The sequence below is a fragment of the Xiphophorus hellerii genome, chromosome 13 (assembly GCF_003331165.1).
Source record: "Xiphophorus hellerii strain 12219 chromosome 13, Xiphophorus_hellerii-4.1, whole genome shotgun sequence".
Classification (NCBI taxonomy): Eukaryota; Metazoa; Chordata; class Actinopteri; order Cyprinodontiformes; family Poeciliidae; genus Xiphophorus; species Xiphophorus hellerii.
In genome coordinates this window covers 9395345-9414062 of record NC_045684.1, presented here as the reverse complement: position 1 = coordinate 9414062, position 18718 = coordinate 9395345, and the positions used below count along the sequence as shown (strand labels likewise).

Below are 18718 nucleotides of genomic sequence, written 5' to 3'. Positions count from 1 at the left end.
TTGGAGCGGTCGACCGTTCCACTCAGCTTTATGTTTAACAGACTCAATGACGTATCAGCGCATTTATCAATCATAACTCGCTAAATACTAAACAGATATTCACCAATTTTTCTGTAAACCTTATTAAAAGGTTAGCAACATTTACAAGGAAATAATTTTTAAAGTATTTTTGAATGACTGATATAAGGTTGAGCATATTTAACTATTCTTAGTGGGGAAAACAGAATAGAGTCAGAATAGAATGTGTTGATATTTCTGTATTATGATTATTTTACAAAGCACACAACCAGTCATAATTTTTGAAATATGTTATTTAGTGATATCAATACATATTTATATAAATATACAAACACAAAATAATACAATCAGAGAGAAATAAAGATGCTTAATAATTATAAATGCTGAATAATATGCACTAAACTACACATAATTATATGGACATGCGTATATACATAATATCTATATAGGTTTTATTCATGTTTTCCAGCCGAGGAGGAGCTTAAGAGAGATTCAGCAGCTGAGATTCATCAGTGCAGTGAATCCGTCTCTCCTTAAAGACATTCCCCACTTCTTCCTCACATGGTCTTTATGAAACCTTCAAAACAAAAACAGGAGCTATTTTACTTTAGACAGAGTGAAAGAATTTCATATAAATAAGAGTCTTTGCCACCTTGTGTGGAATAATCTAAATCAATGTTAGGGAAAGAGATCCAAAAAGTGGTGAAATCAACCTTTATTGAAGTTTAACTAATTAGAAAAAGGTTTCACAAATCCCAAACAAGGTTCTGAATATTCTGCTGTTAGAGCAGAATAATCCAGCTCAGGTCTGAAGAGTCCAGGTGTTGTAGTTTTTAAACTAGAATCGAATAAGATGCGGAAGCTAGTGAAAAATTAGGTGGAATAACCCTTTAGCCATTTCCCGAATCGGAAACCAACTTCAGCTTCGTGTATATGAGCCATTTTCACAGCGTAATTCTGATGTCTGCGTTCATTTACCGGTTAAAAATCATTTATACGGGAAAAGAACATTTACTAAAATGATCCTCATACAGAAAGGTGCAGACATTTAGACCTTAACCTGCATCCAAACGCTGGTGGTTCCTACCTATTCGGTGTAAGATTATCTGGGGCCTCCGGGAGAAATCCAGCAGTCTGCGATGATCATCCATCTCTTCCTCCGACTTGACGATGATTTCTTTAAACTCTGTGAATGTTTCTTCAGCAGCAGTTAACGGCTCGTTGATAAACTCGTTTAGAGAAACAGTCTAACATTCAACCAAACAGACCATGCGCCATTTTCTTTCGTTCCGCTTCCTTCTTCTTCTTCTTTTTGGTTTTAATGGCGGTTGGCAAGCAACTTAATGGTGTGCATTACCGCCACCTACTGGTATGGAGTGTGGATCAGGACGCAACTTAAAAAAAAAAAAAAAAAAAAAAAAAACGAAATCCTTTCTATCAGTTTAGTTTTCTTAAGAAATTTTATGAAATAACATAAATATTCAGAGGAAGAGGAATATCCCAAAATATCTGGAATTTTTAACTGAAACTTATTCTTTAGAAGCCTGTATTCTAATTTCCTTCTCTCCTCTGAGTACTTTGGACATAACAATAAAACATGTTCTACTGTCTCTTCTTGAAGACAAAGATCACAATTACCTGATGGATGTTTCCCCATTTTAAATAGTGTACTGTTTAAACCTGTATGACCAAAACGTAATCTGGATATAATGTTTTCTTCTTTTCTACTTCTTTCTGTTGCCCTCATTGCACCAACTGTCCTTTGAATATGATAAAGCCATCTACCAGTTCTTTCTTCTTCCCACTGCTTCTGCCATCTTTCCTTAACCTTTTGTCTTATAATAGATTTTACTTCCTCTTTACTAAAAGGAATCAGTATCTCAATGGAGCTGTTTTTTGAAGCTTGTTTTCCATAATTGTCTGCCAACTCATTTCCTGTTATTCCTATATGCGATGGAACCCATGTAAAAATGACAATTAATCCCATGGCCTGAATTCTATAAAGTATTAACTGAATCTCAAATAAAAGGTCTGGCCTACTATTAGACTGATTATGTTTAATTGAATATAATGATGAACTTGAATCAGAACAAATTAAACTTCTCAGAGGATGAACCTCTTCAATCCATCCTAATGCCAGAATTATTCCCATCATTTCCCCTGTAAACACTGAGACGCCATCAGAAATCCTCTTACATTTTTTAATACTAAATCCTGGAACGATAAACGACACCCCATTTTTGCTACTTAAACTTTTAGATGCATCTGTATACACTTGAACATAATCAAAGTATTTATTTTCTATATATGCTTGCACTGAGTATGATTCTAAAATATTTCCTTTTTTCCTCTTCTCCAACAAAGATAAATCCACAATGATTTCATGAAACAGAGATGGATGGACCGGTGACAATGGAACTGTTTCACTCATTTTTATAGATGATAAATCAAAATCTTTTACGTCACTCTCTATCTCCCAACCAAAGGATTTTAAAGTCTTTTTCCCCTTTTCCCAGCTAGGTTTTAAAATTTCTTGACATGGATGGTTTTCATACTGACCCTTTAAATAACTCCAGTAAGATAATCTTAACTGTAATCTTCTGAGGTAAAGTGGTATTTCCCCCATTTCAACTAACAAAGCAGAGATCGGAGTTGTTCTGATGGCTCCTGTACACAACCTCAAGGCTTGATACTGAATAATGTCTAATTTTTTAAGTAGTGTTTCTGATGCTGATCCAAAGGCCAGGCTACCATAATCTAATACAGATCTTATTAAACCCGTATATATTATTTTCAATGCTTTTCTCTCAGCGCCCCATGGCCTGACACCTCATAATATTTAAAACTCTCTTACATTTATCCACTACTTTTTGAATATGTCTACTCCAAGTGAGTTTTTCATCCATCCACAAACCCAAAAATTTAAACTCATTTACTCTTTCTAAATCATGTTTATACAAATACAATTTTAAATCATTAGATACTTTCTTTCTAGTGAAAAATAAGGTCTTTGTTTTATCTATTGAAATTTTAAAACCCCAATTATATGACCACTCTTCTATACTATATATTGCTTCTTGTAATTTCTTAACTATAAATTTCAAGTTCTTACCTCTCTTCCAAATTGCTCCATCATCAGCAAATAATGAACAACCTATACCACTCTCCAAATTGTCAAACATATCATTAATCATAATAGAGAAAAACAAAGGACTCACAATACTTCCTTGAGGAGTTCCATTTTCAACAAAATATTTTTCTGACAACTGTTGACCTATTCTTACTTGTATAGATCTATTATGTAAAAAATCTTTTATCCAATTAAACATTGACCCTCTAACCCCCATTTTCCTTAATTTAATTAAAAATCCTTCTTTCCACATCATATCATAGGCTTTCTCTATGTCAAAGAAAACCGCCACCACACTCTCCTTATTAACTTGCCCTTTTCTGATTTCATGTTCTAAACACAAAATAGGGTCCATAGTACTTCTACCTTTCCTAAATCCACTTTGAAATTTTGACAGATACCCCTTCTTTTCCACAAAATAACTCAGTCTTTCATTTATCATTCTTTCCATTATTTTGCATATATGTGAAGTTAAAGCAATAGGTCTATAACTTGTAGGATTTGACTTCTCTTTCCCTGGTTTTAAGATTGGAACTATAATTGCTTCCTTCCATGCCACAGGTAAATAACCCCCTTCCCATATCTTATTAAAGAAATCTAATAATATCTTTTTAGATGAAATACTAAGTTTTTTAATCATAATATAAGAAATATTGTCTTTTCCTGGAGAAGAATTTTTTGTTTTCCTTAAAGCGTTGTTTAATTCAAATAATGAAAAGGAATTATTCAATAGATCATTATATTCTGTATCTACTTCTAACAGGTTAATATTTTCCTTAATAATAGAAACTCTTTTCCTTATTTCTTCTGTATTTAAGTTATTGCTACTATGAATTTCAACAAATTTCCTAGCCATCATATTTGCCTTCTCCTCCTCATTTAGAGCCATTTCATCTCCATTCTTAAGAACTGGATATCCATATTCACTTCTAATTCCATTCATTCGTTTAATCATTCCCCAAATTTTTTGAAATCTTTGTTTCCCTTCCTACTGTATTACAGAAATTTCCCCAATAAACCTTTTTAGCGCTTTTTACCGTTCTTTTAACCAAAGCTTGTGACTTTTTATATCCCAGCAAATTCTCAAAATTCTGATTTCTCTTTAACAACCTAAAGGCTTTATTTCTGGATTTAATTGCCAAATCACATTCCTTTGTCCACCATGGTACTATTTTTTTCTTATACTTTCCTTTTTTCCTTTGAATTGTTCCATGTGCTGCTCCTGAAATAGCTTCACAAATAGAAGAGTTTACACTATCTATATCCAAATCAAAATTAACCTTTAGCAGTTTTTCATCACTTATTATTTTATATTTTTCCCAATCAACATTTCTAAATATCCATCTTTCTATATTTCTATTATCATCTTTCCCTATTTCTAAACCGATTTCAGTCACAATAGGATAATGATCACTTCCTAATGTAGATTCCTTTAAAACTTTCCAATTACTAATCCCGGCAAAATTCACTGATACTAGAGTTAGATCTAGTGCTGACTCATTTCCATTTCTAATACCAATTCTTGTCCCTTCTCCATCATTAATACAAACCAATTGCTTCTTATCCATTAATTGTTCTACCACTTCTCCATTTGCATCATTTTTATGACCCCACACAGTGCTATAGGCATTAAAATCTCCACAACAAATTAGATTTCTACCTAGACTTTTAAACATATCCTCCATTTGATCTAAATTCAGTTTTTTACATGGATTATAAAAATTTAATATCTTAATATTTTCCTTATTAATCCAGATTTCCACAGATATCCATTCTAAAGATGATCCTTTATCTACAAACCTATACTGAATCCCTTGCTTAACAAATATTACACAACCTCCTCCACTTTCTTGCTCCCTATCCCTTCTAATGCTATCATATCCTGCTATCACAAAATCTAGCTCTGGTTTAAGCCATGTTTCCTGAACACAAATAATATCTGGTTTAATTTCCAAACAGTTTATATAACCTTTAAATTCTTGACCATTTGCTATTAGACTTCTTGCATTCCATTGTAAGATAATCATTACATTCTTCCTCCACCTTGTTTTCCATCTATTTCAAGCCTTTTATTTATTAGTTCCCAAGATAAATCCTTCACATCTAAAAACTTTTCTGCACCTTTCACTATAATTTTAATTTTTTCTGTTTTACTTGATCAGTACAGTTGATTACATATGCCATGAATAATATTAATTTATCCATTGTGATTTCCATTCCAGATTGTGAAATCTTACTGGGCTCAGCCCTAATGCTAGACATTACTTGTTGACTTTCCTGAACCGCTCTTTTCTCTTGAATACTTTTTGTTGCCTCTGCATAAGTGATGCTTTTAATTGTTCTCAGCTGTTGAATTTCTGCTGCCTTTTTCCTTGCCTCGCAACCTCCATACGCTACATTATGCTGACCACCACAGTTACAACATTTCATTTGTACATCCACTCCACATTCATCATATCGATGATCTCCTCCACATTTGGCACATCTTTGCTTCCCTTTACACACTGCTGCAATATGACCATACCTTTGGCATTTAAAACAGCGCAAAGGGGGAGGGACATATGGTCTCACAGGAAAACTCATGAATCCAATTTTAACCTTATCAGGAAGGACTTCTCCTTGAAACTCCAAAAGAATCGATAGGCTCTCCATTTTCTCTCCATTCACATGCTTCAACAATCTTTTCAATCTCCGGACTTCTCCCCCCTGTATGTTCTTTTTGAGTCTTTCTAAATCCTCCTCCAGCGGAATACCAGTGATAACACCACGTGATACTCTATTTTCTCCAACAATTAATTTCTCACCAACTACTTTTTTGCAAATGTTGTCAATCTTCAAGCATTTATTCTTTTGGTCTTCAGATTTGCATTTTATCAACATGTTTCCAATGTTTTAACAAACTCTACCTCTCCTATTTTCTTTTTTATTTCTCTTGAAACTTGTATCGTACTTAGGTTAATATTCATATCCTCCTTCCTAAATTTAAGAATTACCTTAAATTCTTCGTTTGTTACTTTCTTCCTAACCACTCTATTTTCCTCATCTGAGCTGCACTCTTCCAAAGTTCGCTTACTATTCTGGCTACCAATTACTCTATCCTCTTTCAAAACTTTCTCTTTACCTCTACCTCTTCCTCTTCCTACCGGAGTCCAATCGTCAAAATCCATATCATCATCCTCACCACCTCCATCTGCCTTAGTTGTCATCCTAATCCAGTCACAAACCAGTTTATGCCCGGAATCCCGTGCTCCACACCTTTGTCTTCTTCTTCTTTGGGATTTTATGACTGTCGTTCATTCATGTCATTGCATTACCGCCACCTGGTGGATCTTACGATCATCACATCTAAAGATTTCTCATACAGTGCCAGTTCTCTTTGAAAGACGTAAAATCTTTTCTTCCACTTTATCTAAATAAAACAAATACAATATTAGTATTCCAGTTTTCCACAAGTCCAAAGTTAATATTGTCTTCTGATTCGTATCTCCTACATCCCGCAACATGTTTCACAGTTTCTTCACTCCACCAGATCAGAACCTTTCCTATAGTTTCCGTATATCCACAATGATCGCTGCTGCTTTGTTCGGAGTTACCGCTGGTTCCGCCCATCCTGTGGCTTATTGAGAGCCGATCAGCACCGGCTTGTTCACTGAATTGTGCGGTGCTGGTGGTCGAGTGTAAAAGACTTTTAACGGTTTTATCTATTTGAATTTTCTACCGGTATTTAAATAATACTGTAGTTTCTTTCGACTGCACTAGATGGGTTAAATGCTATTACTCTCTTTAATACTGAAATTATTCAATATATGACCTTATATTTTATGTTTGCAAGCATTACTATGCCATATTTAATTTTTTAAGGAGGGTTGTTGGTACTGATTTTAAATTATTCAGTTTAGCTGACAGATTTGCACTGTTTAACTTTTTCCTGCTGCTTCTACTCATTTCATTTCAGCAAGTGTTCTGCAGTTGAACTCAAATGTTTCTACAATTTTCAGCAGTTACATTCAGCACTAACACGACATTTTCACAGGAAAGGCAAATGTTCTACTTACTTTCTAAGACACTAATAATATATCTATGTGTGGAGGTTAAATTAGTTCCAGCATTAGAAACATGGTGATCTATAATAGAAAACAGCTGCAGCAGAACAGAGAAAAATATAACTAAGACAACAGAAACACTAAATTACTGAAGACAATAATAATCAACCATACTTTCTAAAATCAAGAACCATCAATGTATGAAAATTAATTTATAATAAATTTTAAAAGTAATTATTTTTTATTTATTCATTAAGCTATTACATAGGTGGAGTTGAACTGGTTAATATAATTTTACAAATAACAGCATCATTTACAATGTCATTTTGTTTTACAGAGAAACTTATCATCTTATAAGTTTTAAATCTAAGTTTAGATCACTTTTAGACCATATACAGTACAGACCAAAAGTTTGGAAATATGCACTAAACAAAACAGTTTAAAACAACTGAAAATACCCCTTATATTCTACTTTCTTCAAAGTAGCAACCTTTTGCTGTGATTACTGCTTTGCACACACTCTGCATTTTCTTGATGGGCTTCAAGAAGTAGTCGGTCGGTCCATTTCTTGGGTTGGGGTTCTTTCAGTCAACCCGGTGCGCTGTATGTCTGCTGGATCTTCTTCATTGGGACTAGGTGGATCCTTTGGTTGGCAGGCTGGCTTTGTGACTTGGGATAGGGGTTTGGTTTGAATGATTCCTAAGCTGGTGGTCCTGGTTCTGGTTGGTTGTTGGATCTCTGTGTATGAGAAATGCAAGTGGGTGTATGGCGTCCATTTTTGTTTTGTTTATTTTGACATTGTCTACATGGGTTTGAATGTCTGGGTGTACACATGAGAATGGGAACATGTGATCTTGTCTCTGTGTGCCTGGTCTGTCTGTCAGGTTTGGTCTCTGGCTCCCTCCTCTCTGTGATCACCTTTATATCAAGTTGGGTGAGAGGAGGGGGCCCCTATAAAACTTTTTTCTCACCTTTCTTTTCTCTCCCGCTTTCTTCTCCGTCTCATTACAATTTAATAAAATAAACCCAAAGCAGTTTCTAATAAAGTTTCATGTAATTATATCAGGGGGAAGCCATAATGGTCCACTTATGCAAGTCTTTAGGGCTTAACCTTGGTACTCGACAATGCTGAGTGTCACACTGTCAGACAGGACAAGTTTAATACAAAACACAACAAAAAGAAAAAATGCAAGTGTTTAGTCAATGGTAAATGTATGTATAGCGATTTATCTAGTGCAGAGGATGCCAAAGTGCTTTACATGCTGATGGTGGTAAGCTACATTGTAGCCCAGCTGCCCTAGGGCAGACTGACAGAAGCTGCTACACAATGGGTGCCATCGGACTTCTGACTAACAGCAGGCAAGGCAGGTTTGGTGCCTTGCTCAAGGACTCAACAACTGAGATGGATGTGGGAAGTTTGAACCAGAAACCCATCAGTTACAGGAACCACAGTGGCTACAACCAGTATAGCTGTAGTACCACCATCTACTGGGTTCAAGGATCAGGCACAACATACACTAAAGAAAAACTCAAAACTAACTTTTATGTTAAATGAAATGTTACACGTTTATTTCTTTCTAAAATACATATAAACATAAAAATAGTTTCAACATTAAAATACAGTAATCTAAATGCTGCAGCAGAAAAAAGCAAAATATTGAAAAATGACTTCATCTATCAGCATCAGTACTGGCACTCCTCAGGGCTGTGTGCTGAGCCCTCTGCTCTTCATGTTGTATACACACAACATACAGTTTCACATAAACAGTATGATAATACAATAACATACAGTCTAACATTATTGTTTTGTGATACAGAATATGCAAAAAAACAAACATCTCTAAAGGAAATTGTGTCATGGTTGAACATCTCTAAGTATCCAAAAGTGAAGATCCAAATTATCACACTTAACAAATAAAACAATTTTGAGCTTTATAGACATGAAACCCCTCCAGTCTTTCATTCAAGATCTTAACCAGAACAATTCCATAGTGAACCTCAACATTGGACATGTATGAAAAATACTTCTACGGCTTTTCAACTGTGTGACGCATCAAGTGTTGAGATAAACTGAATTTGCGACTAAATCTTTTCTCACAGGTCACACATGAAAACGCCTTTTCCACTGTGTGAATCCTCAGATGCTGAGTTAAAGCTGGTTTTTGACAAAACCTTTTCCACAGTTCACACATGAAAACGGCTTTTCACCAGTGTGAATTCTCATGTGCTCAGTTAAAGCCAGTTTATGAATAAAACTGTTTCCACAGGTCACACATGAAAACGGATTTTCCACTGTGTGAATCCTCATATGCTGAGTCAAATGCCGTTTATGCCTAAAACTTTTTCCACAGTTCACACATGAAAACGGCTTTTCACCAGTGTGAATCCTCATGTGCTCAGTTAAAGCTGATTTATGAATAAAACTGTTTCCACAGGTCACACATGAAAACGGCTTTTCACCAGTGTGAATCATCATGTGCTCAGTTAAAGTAAATTTTCGACTAAAAGTTTTCCCACAGGTCACACATGAAAATGGCCTTTCACTGGTGTGAATCATCATGTGCTGAGATAAATACTGTTTATGCCTAAAAGTTTTCCCACAGGTCACACATGAAAATGGCCTTTCACTGGTGTGAATCATAATGTGCCGAGTTAAATACTGTTTATGCCTAAAACTTTTTCCACAGGTCACACATGAAAACGGCTTTTCACCTGTGTGAATCATCATGTGCCGAATTAAATCGTGTTTTTGAGTAAAACTTTCTCCACAGGTCACGCATGAAAATGGCTTTTCACCTGTGTGAATCATCATGTGCCGAGTTAAATTAGATTTTTGACGAAAACTTTTTCCACAGTTCACACATGTAAACGGCTTTTCACCCGTATGAGTTCTCATATGAGCATCAAAAACAGATTTGAAAGTCAAACGCTTTCCACAGATGACACTTGAGAAAGGTTTTCTTCTTTCCTGATTTTGGTTCTCAGCTTCAGCAGCTTCCTGGAAGATGTCTTGGTTCCTGTTTGGTTCTGATTCAGTGTGGTCTGTTTGCTCATCAATAGGAACCACCATGCAGGTATCAGTCTCCTGTTTTAATTCAATCTGTTCTTCACCCTGACTGCAGTAAACTTCTTTCTCTTCCACTTTTATCTGCTGGTGTTTTAGATCCTCCTGCTCTTCTTTTATCTGATGATCTTCTGGCTCTTCCTGTTCTTGTTTCACCTGCAGAGGTTCCAACTCCTCCTGGTCCAGAGTGGATCTCCTCTCCTGGTAATAAATGTTACACTGCAGGCAATCTGGACAAGAAAACAGAGGAAACAAACAATCGTTATTTTATTGAAGTAAATGGGAGAAATCGTTCATCGTTTACGACAGAAATGAAAAAAATGAAAAAACCCACACCGAAAAATTTAAGAGCGTAGACAGAGAGACAGATCAGGCGACAAATCCAGCTGACAATTGGAGAATTCTCAAATGAACAGATATTAAATATTTTTTATTTATTATAAAATTAATAATAGTTGCCAATGTTGTTAATATTTACTAGTAAATTTTATTATTTAAAGATATTACTTATTTTGGAACTATCATTACTTTTATTTGTATTAAAATTTGATTTTAGTTCACTTTATATTTTTGGGGTTTATTTACAGAGTTTATTTACAGGTTAATAATTGTTTAGTTTTTGTTGCTTTGTGTTTGTTATTTACTTTTGTAAGTTAGACATTAAGAACTGTGGGTCCATTTTCTGTAAGTATAGGGACTGGTATAGGACCAGCATGCACTGGGTTGGGCCTGTGGGTTTTGACCGGAGCAGGAGAGGAAACAATGAAAAGTAGTGATGGTGAGATGCAGCTTCATGAAGCCCTGAGGAACTCCATCCAATCATTCGACTCATGAGCCGATGCACCGCGGTGCTTCATTTGCTCTACTGTGACATCAACTGGACAATATATGTAAAATAGGCAACGTGAAAACAACATGAAGCTTTACAATGAATAAACAAGTTTAAAATGTTTGTGATTCTGATACATAAATTCTGATTAATCTGGTTGTATGAAACAATGGCTGGATCCAAAAGAAAACTAGAAACAAATAGAAAAGAGGGTTGTGATTGGCTTGTTACTCGCTATGTCACCAGGGACAACGATTTATTATTTAAAAATAAAAACTTTAACTGCTCAGGTTTAGGTGAGTTCTCTGTCTTACCCGCTTCATTACTCAACACATCACTAATGTAAAGTTTGATCTTTGTTATTTGCTTGTCAAACTGAAAAAATAAACTATAAAAGCAATTTTCAAGTTGTTTGGACATTGAACATCTTTTATTTATGTAACTGTTTGGTGTATTAGTTGAAAACGGCGTAAAAATAAAGAAACTGTAAATTCCCACTCATATTGGGCCCATGAATGCACCTTTGCCCATAGTCATTGTGCCCTTTTCCCCATAGACTATAAATAAACGCCTCATGGACCGCTCTTGCCTATTGTCACTGAAGAGATTTAAGGCGGCCATCTTGGAGCGGTCGACCGTTCCACTCAGCTTTATGTTTAACAGACTCAATGACGTATCAGCGCATTTATCAATTATAACTCGCTAAATACTAAACAGATATTCACCAATTTTTCTGTAAACCTTATTAAAAGGTTAGCAACATTTACAAGGAAATGATTTTTAAAGTATTTTTGAATGACTGATATAAGGTTGAGCATATTTAACTATTCTTAGTGGGGAAAACAGAATAGAGTCAGAATAGAATGTGTTGATATTTCTGTATTATGATTATTTTACAAAGCACACAACCAGTCATAATTTTTTAAATATATTATTTAGTAATATCAATACATATTTATATAAATATACAAACACAAAATAATACAATCAGAGAGAAATAAAGATGCTTAAGTAATTATTAATGCTGAATAATATGCATTAAACTACACATATTTATATGGACATGCGTATATACATAATATCTATATAGGTTTTATTCATGTTTTGCAGCCGAGGAGGAGCTTAACCCTTTGATGCACAACATGGGTCAAAAATTACCTGCATTCATTTTCCATGTTATTTCATGCTGACTGAGTTTTTCTTTGCTCTGTGTTTCGAAATCAATTCATTTTATGATTGAATATTCCAAGTATTCTTTAAATATCTTGTTTTTAATTACCACAGATCATTAATTAATTTTTTTATTTCCTACTTTATGAACAAACATAATTTTTATATTACTATACATGGGTCATCCAAGTGTGATTTAAAATTAAATGTCTTAATACTATAAAACAAAAATGTTTCAAGTAATTACTTTATTAGTGAATGGGGCCAAACAGTTATTTATTTAATACTTGCAACACGTTTGTCATTTTATCACACATACACATAAATCCTGATAACAGATAACAGCTATTGAACTGAACTTTATCTGTGCTTGAACAACTGTAAACTGGTGAAATGTGACCAAACAAAATAAAACACAACTGAACACATTAGTAGAACAAAAACTGCCATCTCAATTTTTGCATGCCTCACAAATGATCACTAATTTTTTGTGCTCCTTGCACACCGGCCTAGTGCACTGGGAACACTAGCTGCTGGCTTTTCTGTCTTTCGAAACTGGGCAGATCGCGCACCTCTTCCTCTTCCTCTTCCTTTGGCCCTCCTGTCTGATGTCCTCTTGTAGCTGAGTGGTGGCTGTGTCTTTTTTTAACCCACACCTTCCCATTGCCTCAATAATATGCTTCTGGAGTTTGGGTGTGCCCTCCAGGCGCCTCTTCATATGTGGCATGACGAGCTCTTTGCCCAGCTCCTTGATAAATAGTCGTCGTGCATTACTCGCACCACCCATATAATCAGGGTGTTGTGCACTGAAGTTGGTGTAGGCACTGAGTGTGGCAACATCCAGCATATTGTACCAGAGAACCATGGGCCACCTCCTTGTTCTCCGCAGACATGTGTAGTTGCTAATCATTTGATCCATTGTGTCCACTCCTCCTTTCGTTTTATTGTAGTACTGGATCACTTCTGGTTTCTTCTTCTGACTGCTGTTATCCACTGCTTTGTCATCATGCATGGTGCTCAGTAGGACAACAGCCTTTCCTTTCTTCTGCACATAGCTCACCATGGTCATGTTGCCATGGAATCCAAATTCCGAGCTATGAAGCTCCCGTGATTTGGATGGCTTCATGATAGATGGTATGTCAGGCTTGTTCTGGCGAAGAGTCCCAACGATGGTCAAGACACAAGGACAGTTCCCACCAAATGCTGTAGTAAATGCATGCAGGTCGTTTCTGACCCATGTGTGTAAACTTGATGTAGAATTACAAAAGCTGTGCTTGTTCATAACTTAAGAAAGAAAAAATAAAAATTATGATTTGTGGTAAACAAAAACAAGATATTTACTGCATATCTGGAAACGTAAATGATAAAATTAATTTATTTCAAAAGTATATCATAGAAACACTCAACCATACATGAAGTAACCTGGAAAATGAATGCGGGTCGTTTTTGACCCATTTTGTGCGTTAGAAGGGTAGTGATACAAAAAGGGTTTTTGTTCAAAAAGTAAGAAAGGAAAAAATTAATTAAGGATGTATGATGATCAAAAACAAGTTAATTGAGGAATACCTTGAATACTGAATGATGAAATTAATTTATTGCAAAGATATAGAAGATAAAAACTCAGCCGGGTCACTTTTGACCCATGTTTTGCATCAAAGGCTTAAGAGAGATTCAGCAGCTGAGATTCATCAGTGCAGTGAATCCGTCTCTCCTTAAAGACATTCCCCACTTCTTCCTCACATGGTCTTTATGAAACCTTCAAAACAAAAACAGGAGCTATTTTACTTTAGACAGAGTGAAAGAATTTCATATAAATAAGAGTCTTTGCCACTTTGTGTGGAATAATCTAAATCAATGTTAGGGAAAGAGATCCAAAAAGTGGTGAAATCAACCTTTATTGAAGTTTAACTAATTAGAAAAAGGTTTCACAAATCCCAAACAAGGTTCTGAATATTCTGCTGTTAGAGCAGAATAATCCAGTTCAGGTCTGAAGAGTCCAGGTGTTGTAGTTTTTAAACTAGAATCGAATAAGATGCGGAAGCCAGTGAAAAATTAGGTGGAATAACCCTTTAGCCATTTCCCGAATCGGAAACCAACTTCAGCTTCGTATATATGAGCCATTTTCACAGCGTAATTCTGATGTCTGCGTTCATTTACCGGTTAACAAAACATTTGTACGGGAAAAGAACATTTACTAAAATGATCCTCATACAGAAAGGTGCAGACATTTAGACCTTAACCTGCATCCAAACGCTGGTGGTTCCTACCTATTCGGTGTAAGATTATCTGGGGCCTCCGGGAGAAATCCAGCAGTCTGCGATGATCATCCATCTCTTCCTCCGACTTGACGATGATTTTTTAAACTCTGTGAATGTTTCTTCAGCAGCAGTTAACGGCTCGTTGATAAACTCGTTTAGAGAAACAGTCGAACATTCAACCAAACAGACCATGCGCCATTTTCTTTCGTTCCGCTTCCTCATCCTTCTTCTTCTTCTTCATGGATTTACTGGCGGTTGGCAACAAACTTTTAGCAGCATTACCGCCACTTACTGGTATGGAGTGTGGTTCGTGATGATCTATCTATCTATCTATCTATCTATCTATCTATCTATCTATCTATCTATCTATCTATCTATCTATCTATCTATCTATCTATCTATCTATCTATCTATCTATCTATCTATCTATACAAAATAAATAAATAAAAAATAAACCATTCTAATATAAAATGTTCTATTGTTTCATATCTTCTACAGTAATTATATCTATTATATCTTTAGATTTTTCACTGAGTTGTCTTATCATTCTATAACAAATTTGATCTTTACCTGGTGCTGTATTTTTTGCCTTCTTAATGCATAATTCATTTCAGCTTTTGTAAACTCAACATTTAACAAATTATTTATTTCTTCAACACCCTGTAATACATCTTTATATTTAAGTTTTGTATTTTCTCTCCCTTTTCTTCCCTCTTCACTAGGATTATTTGAACTGTGAATTTTACTAAATGTTCTTGCCAATATTTCAACTTTATCTTAATCTTTTATTACATTTGTATTATCTATTTTTAATGTAACATATTCGTGTAGCGGGTGGAGATGATAAAACTGATGATGCCAGTGAAAACGTGAGGCGGTTGGGAGATTCGCTTTGTAGTTCGGGCACGAAAGCTTATGGCGGCGAGCGGCGATGTGGAATCGCTTGCGGGGATAAAACCTGGGGAAACAGGTTACGGCGAAGGAACAGATTTCATGGAATGCTGGAGATTCGAGCTGCTGAGATGGAGGCTAAACTGAACCAACTGTGAAGAAGATTCCCCCCAAAAAGCTATGCCCAACGGGCTAAATTAGAATGGTTTGAATGATTCCGCAGCTGGTGGTCCTGGTTCTGGTTGGTTGTTTGGAGCTCTGTGTGTGCGGAATGCAAGGGGGTGCATGGCGTCCATTTTTGTTTTGTTTACTTTCACATTGGGTGAGTGGGTTTGAATGTCTGGGTGTTACGTGACTGTGTGGTATGGTAGCTGCACAGCACTGGAGAGGAAACAACTGACACGGGTGGTGAGAACAGCACAAGGCATTGTGGGATGCCCCCTCCCAGACCTGGACTCCATTTACACAGACCGGGTCAAGAAGAGAGCTGGATCCATAGCGATGGATTCCAGCCACCCGGGCCACAGACTGTTTGTGCCGCTGCCATCAGGCAAGCGGTACAGGAATATACGGACTACAACAAATAGACTGAGAAACAGTTTCTTCCCCACAGCCGTCAGAGCCATTACTCCCTGCCGCCCCCCCCTCCCACACATATCATAACCTCGCAGTCACACATACATATCCCCCACACAGCCATATTGTTCTGCACTTTGCACTGTCACATTATCTGTACTTTGCCATAATTGGACCTGCTGCTACTTCTTTGGTGTGGTTGAGTGCCCTTAGTTAATTTAGTTGTATATATTGTTATTATTATTATTGTGTGTTTGCTTATTTATACTGTATATATTTGACCTTTTGCACGGGAGCTGCAATGGAAATTTTGTTGAATTCTGTTCAATGACAATAAATGCTATCTATCTATCTATCTATCTATCTATCTATCTATCTATCTATCTATCTATCTATCGGACTTCTGACTAACAGCAGGCAAGGCAGGTTTGGTGCCTTGCTCAAGGACTCAACAACTGAGATGGATGTGGGAAGTTTGAACCGGCAACCCATCAGTTACAGGAACCACAGTGGCTACAACCAGTATAGCTGTAGTACCACCATCTACTGGGTTCAAGGATCAGGCACAACATACACTAAAGGAAAACTCAAAAGTTTTAATGTTAAATGAAATGTTACACCTTTATTTCTTTCTAAAATACATATAAACATAAAAATAGTTTAAACATTAAAATACAGTAATCTAAATGCTGCAGCAGAACAGATTAAAATATTACAGCTAAAACAAGAGAAAAAAGCAAAATATTAAAAATAATTACATGTACTTTGTGCAATCAATGCATGAAAATTAGTTTGCGGTGAATTTTGCATTTCTTTAAAGTACAAATGATTTTTTTTTATTTGAATAGATTTTAATTAGGTAGAGTAAAACTGGTTAACATAATTTGAAAGAAATGAAATCAGATTCAATCTCATTTTACATTAAACACAAAATTAACACAAATAGTGTTTTGTAGATTTTTTTTTAAAACACTCAACCATTATATACATTCTATTGTTGATTTAAAAAACTACAAAAATAAACCCCACTCACTCTCTATGGTACAGAATAATACAAATCAATCCCTCAAGTCCAATCATGTGAGAATGTTCTGGAAGGGAGTCCATGTCCGGTCAAACTCTGTTAATGCATGAAATAGTCAGTGGGCCCCCAAGCCTCTTCATCTATCAGCATCAGTACTGGCACTCCTCAGGGCTGTGTGCTGAGCCCTCTGCTCTTCATGTTGTACACACACAACATACAGTTTGACATAAACAGTAAGTTAATACAATAACATACAGTTTATCATTATTGTTTATTGATACAGAATATACCAGAAAAATAAAACATCAATGAAGGAAAATGTGTCATGGTTGAACATCTCTAAGTATCCAAATGTGAAGATCAAAATGATCACATTTAACAAATACAACATAGGACATTTATGGAACATACTTCTACAGCTTTTCAACTGTGTGACGCGTCATGTGCTTAGTTAAACTATTTTTATGACTAAAACTTTTTAAACAGGTCACACATGAAAAAGGCTTTTCACCGGTGTGAATCATCATGTGCTGAGTTAAATCCGGTTTTCGAATAAAACTTTTTCCACAGGTCACACATGAAAACGGCTTTTCACCTGTGTGAATCATCATGTGCTGAGTTAAACCCGGTTTTTGACAAAAACTTTTTCCACAGTTCACACATGAAAACGGCTTTTCACCAGTGTGAATCATCATGTGCCGAGTTAAATGCTGTTTTTCACTAAAACTTTTTCCACAGTTCACACATGAAAACGGCTTTTCACCAGTGTGAATCATCATGTGCTTAGTTAAATGCGTTTTTTGACTAAAGCTTTTTCCACAGTTCACACATGAAAAAGACTTTTCACCAGTGTGAATCATCATGTGCTGAGTTAAATGCGGTTTTTGACTAAAACTTTTTCCACAGGTCACACATGAAAACGGCTTTTCACCAGTGTGAATCATCATGTGCTTAGTTAAATTCGTTTTTTGACTAAAGCTTTTTCCACAGTTCACACATGAAAAAGACTTTTCACCAGTGTGAATCATCATGTGCTGAGTTAAAGCCAGTTTATAACCAAAACTTTTTCCACAGTTCACACATGAAAACGGCTTTTGACCAGTGTGAATCATCATGTGCTGAGTTAAAGCCAGTTTATAACCAAAACTTTTTCCACAGTTCACACATGAAAACGGCTTTTCACCTGTATGAGTTCTCATGTGTCCAGTTAAATGCTGTTTTCGACTAAAACTTTTTAAACAGGTCACACATGAAAACGGCTTTTCACCAGTATGAATCATCATGTGCTGAGTTAAAGCCCGTTTTCGAATAAAACTTTTTAAACAGGTCACACATGAAAACGGCTTTTCACCAGTATGAATCATCATGTGCTGAGTTAAAGCCCGTTTTCGAGTAAAACTTTTTCCACAGTTCACACATGAAAACGGCTTTTGACCCGTATGAGTTCTCATATGAACATCAAAAACAGATTTGAAAGTCAAACGCTTTTTACAGATGACACATGAGAAAGGTTTTCTTCTTTCCTGATTTTGGTTCTCAGCTTCAGCAGCTTCCTGGAAGATGTCTTGGTTCCCGTTTGGTTCTGATTCAGTATGGTCTGCTTGCTCATCAACAGGAACCACCATGCAGGTATCAGTCTCCTGTTTTAATTCAATCTGTTCTTCACCCTGACTGCAGTAAACTTCTTTCTCTTCCACTTTTATCTGCTGGTGTTT

The 18718-nt window shown here is 35.9% G+C and overlaps 1 protein-coding gene and 2 long non-coding RNA genes across 3 annotated transcripts; all 3 read right to left on the bottom strand.

Moving 5' to 3' along the window:
* Positions 1–296: 296 nt before the first annotated feature.
* Positions 297–1201, bottom strand: LOC116731041 (uncharacterized). Its single transcript, XR_004341497.1, has 2 exons — positions 1106–1201; positions 297–595 (listed from the first exon to the last, which is right to left on the bottom strand). It is a non-coding gene; the product is annotated as an uncharacterized LOC116731041 (long non-coding RNA).
* Positions 1202–10379: 9178 nt separating this feature from the next.
* Positions 10380–14596, bottom strand: LOC116730991 (uncharacterized). Its single transcript, XR_004341441.1, has 2 exons — positions 14522–14596; positions 10380–10485 (listed from the first exon to the last, which is right to left on the bottom strand). It is a non-coding gene; the product is annotated as an uncharacterized LOC116730991 (long non-coding RNA).
* On the bottom strand, positions 12514–14283 carry LOC116730944 (piggyBac transposable element-derived protein 4-like). The gene has a single exon (XM_032580516.1). It carries the CDS (start codon positions 13534–13536, stop codon positions 12781–12783), a length of 756 nt encoding a protein of 251 aa, XP_032436407.1. The 5' UTR covers positions 13537–14283; the 3' UTR covers positions 12514–12780.
* Positions 14597–18718: the final 4122 nt, after the last annotated feature.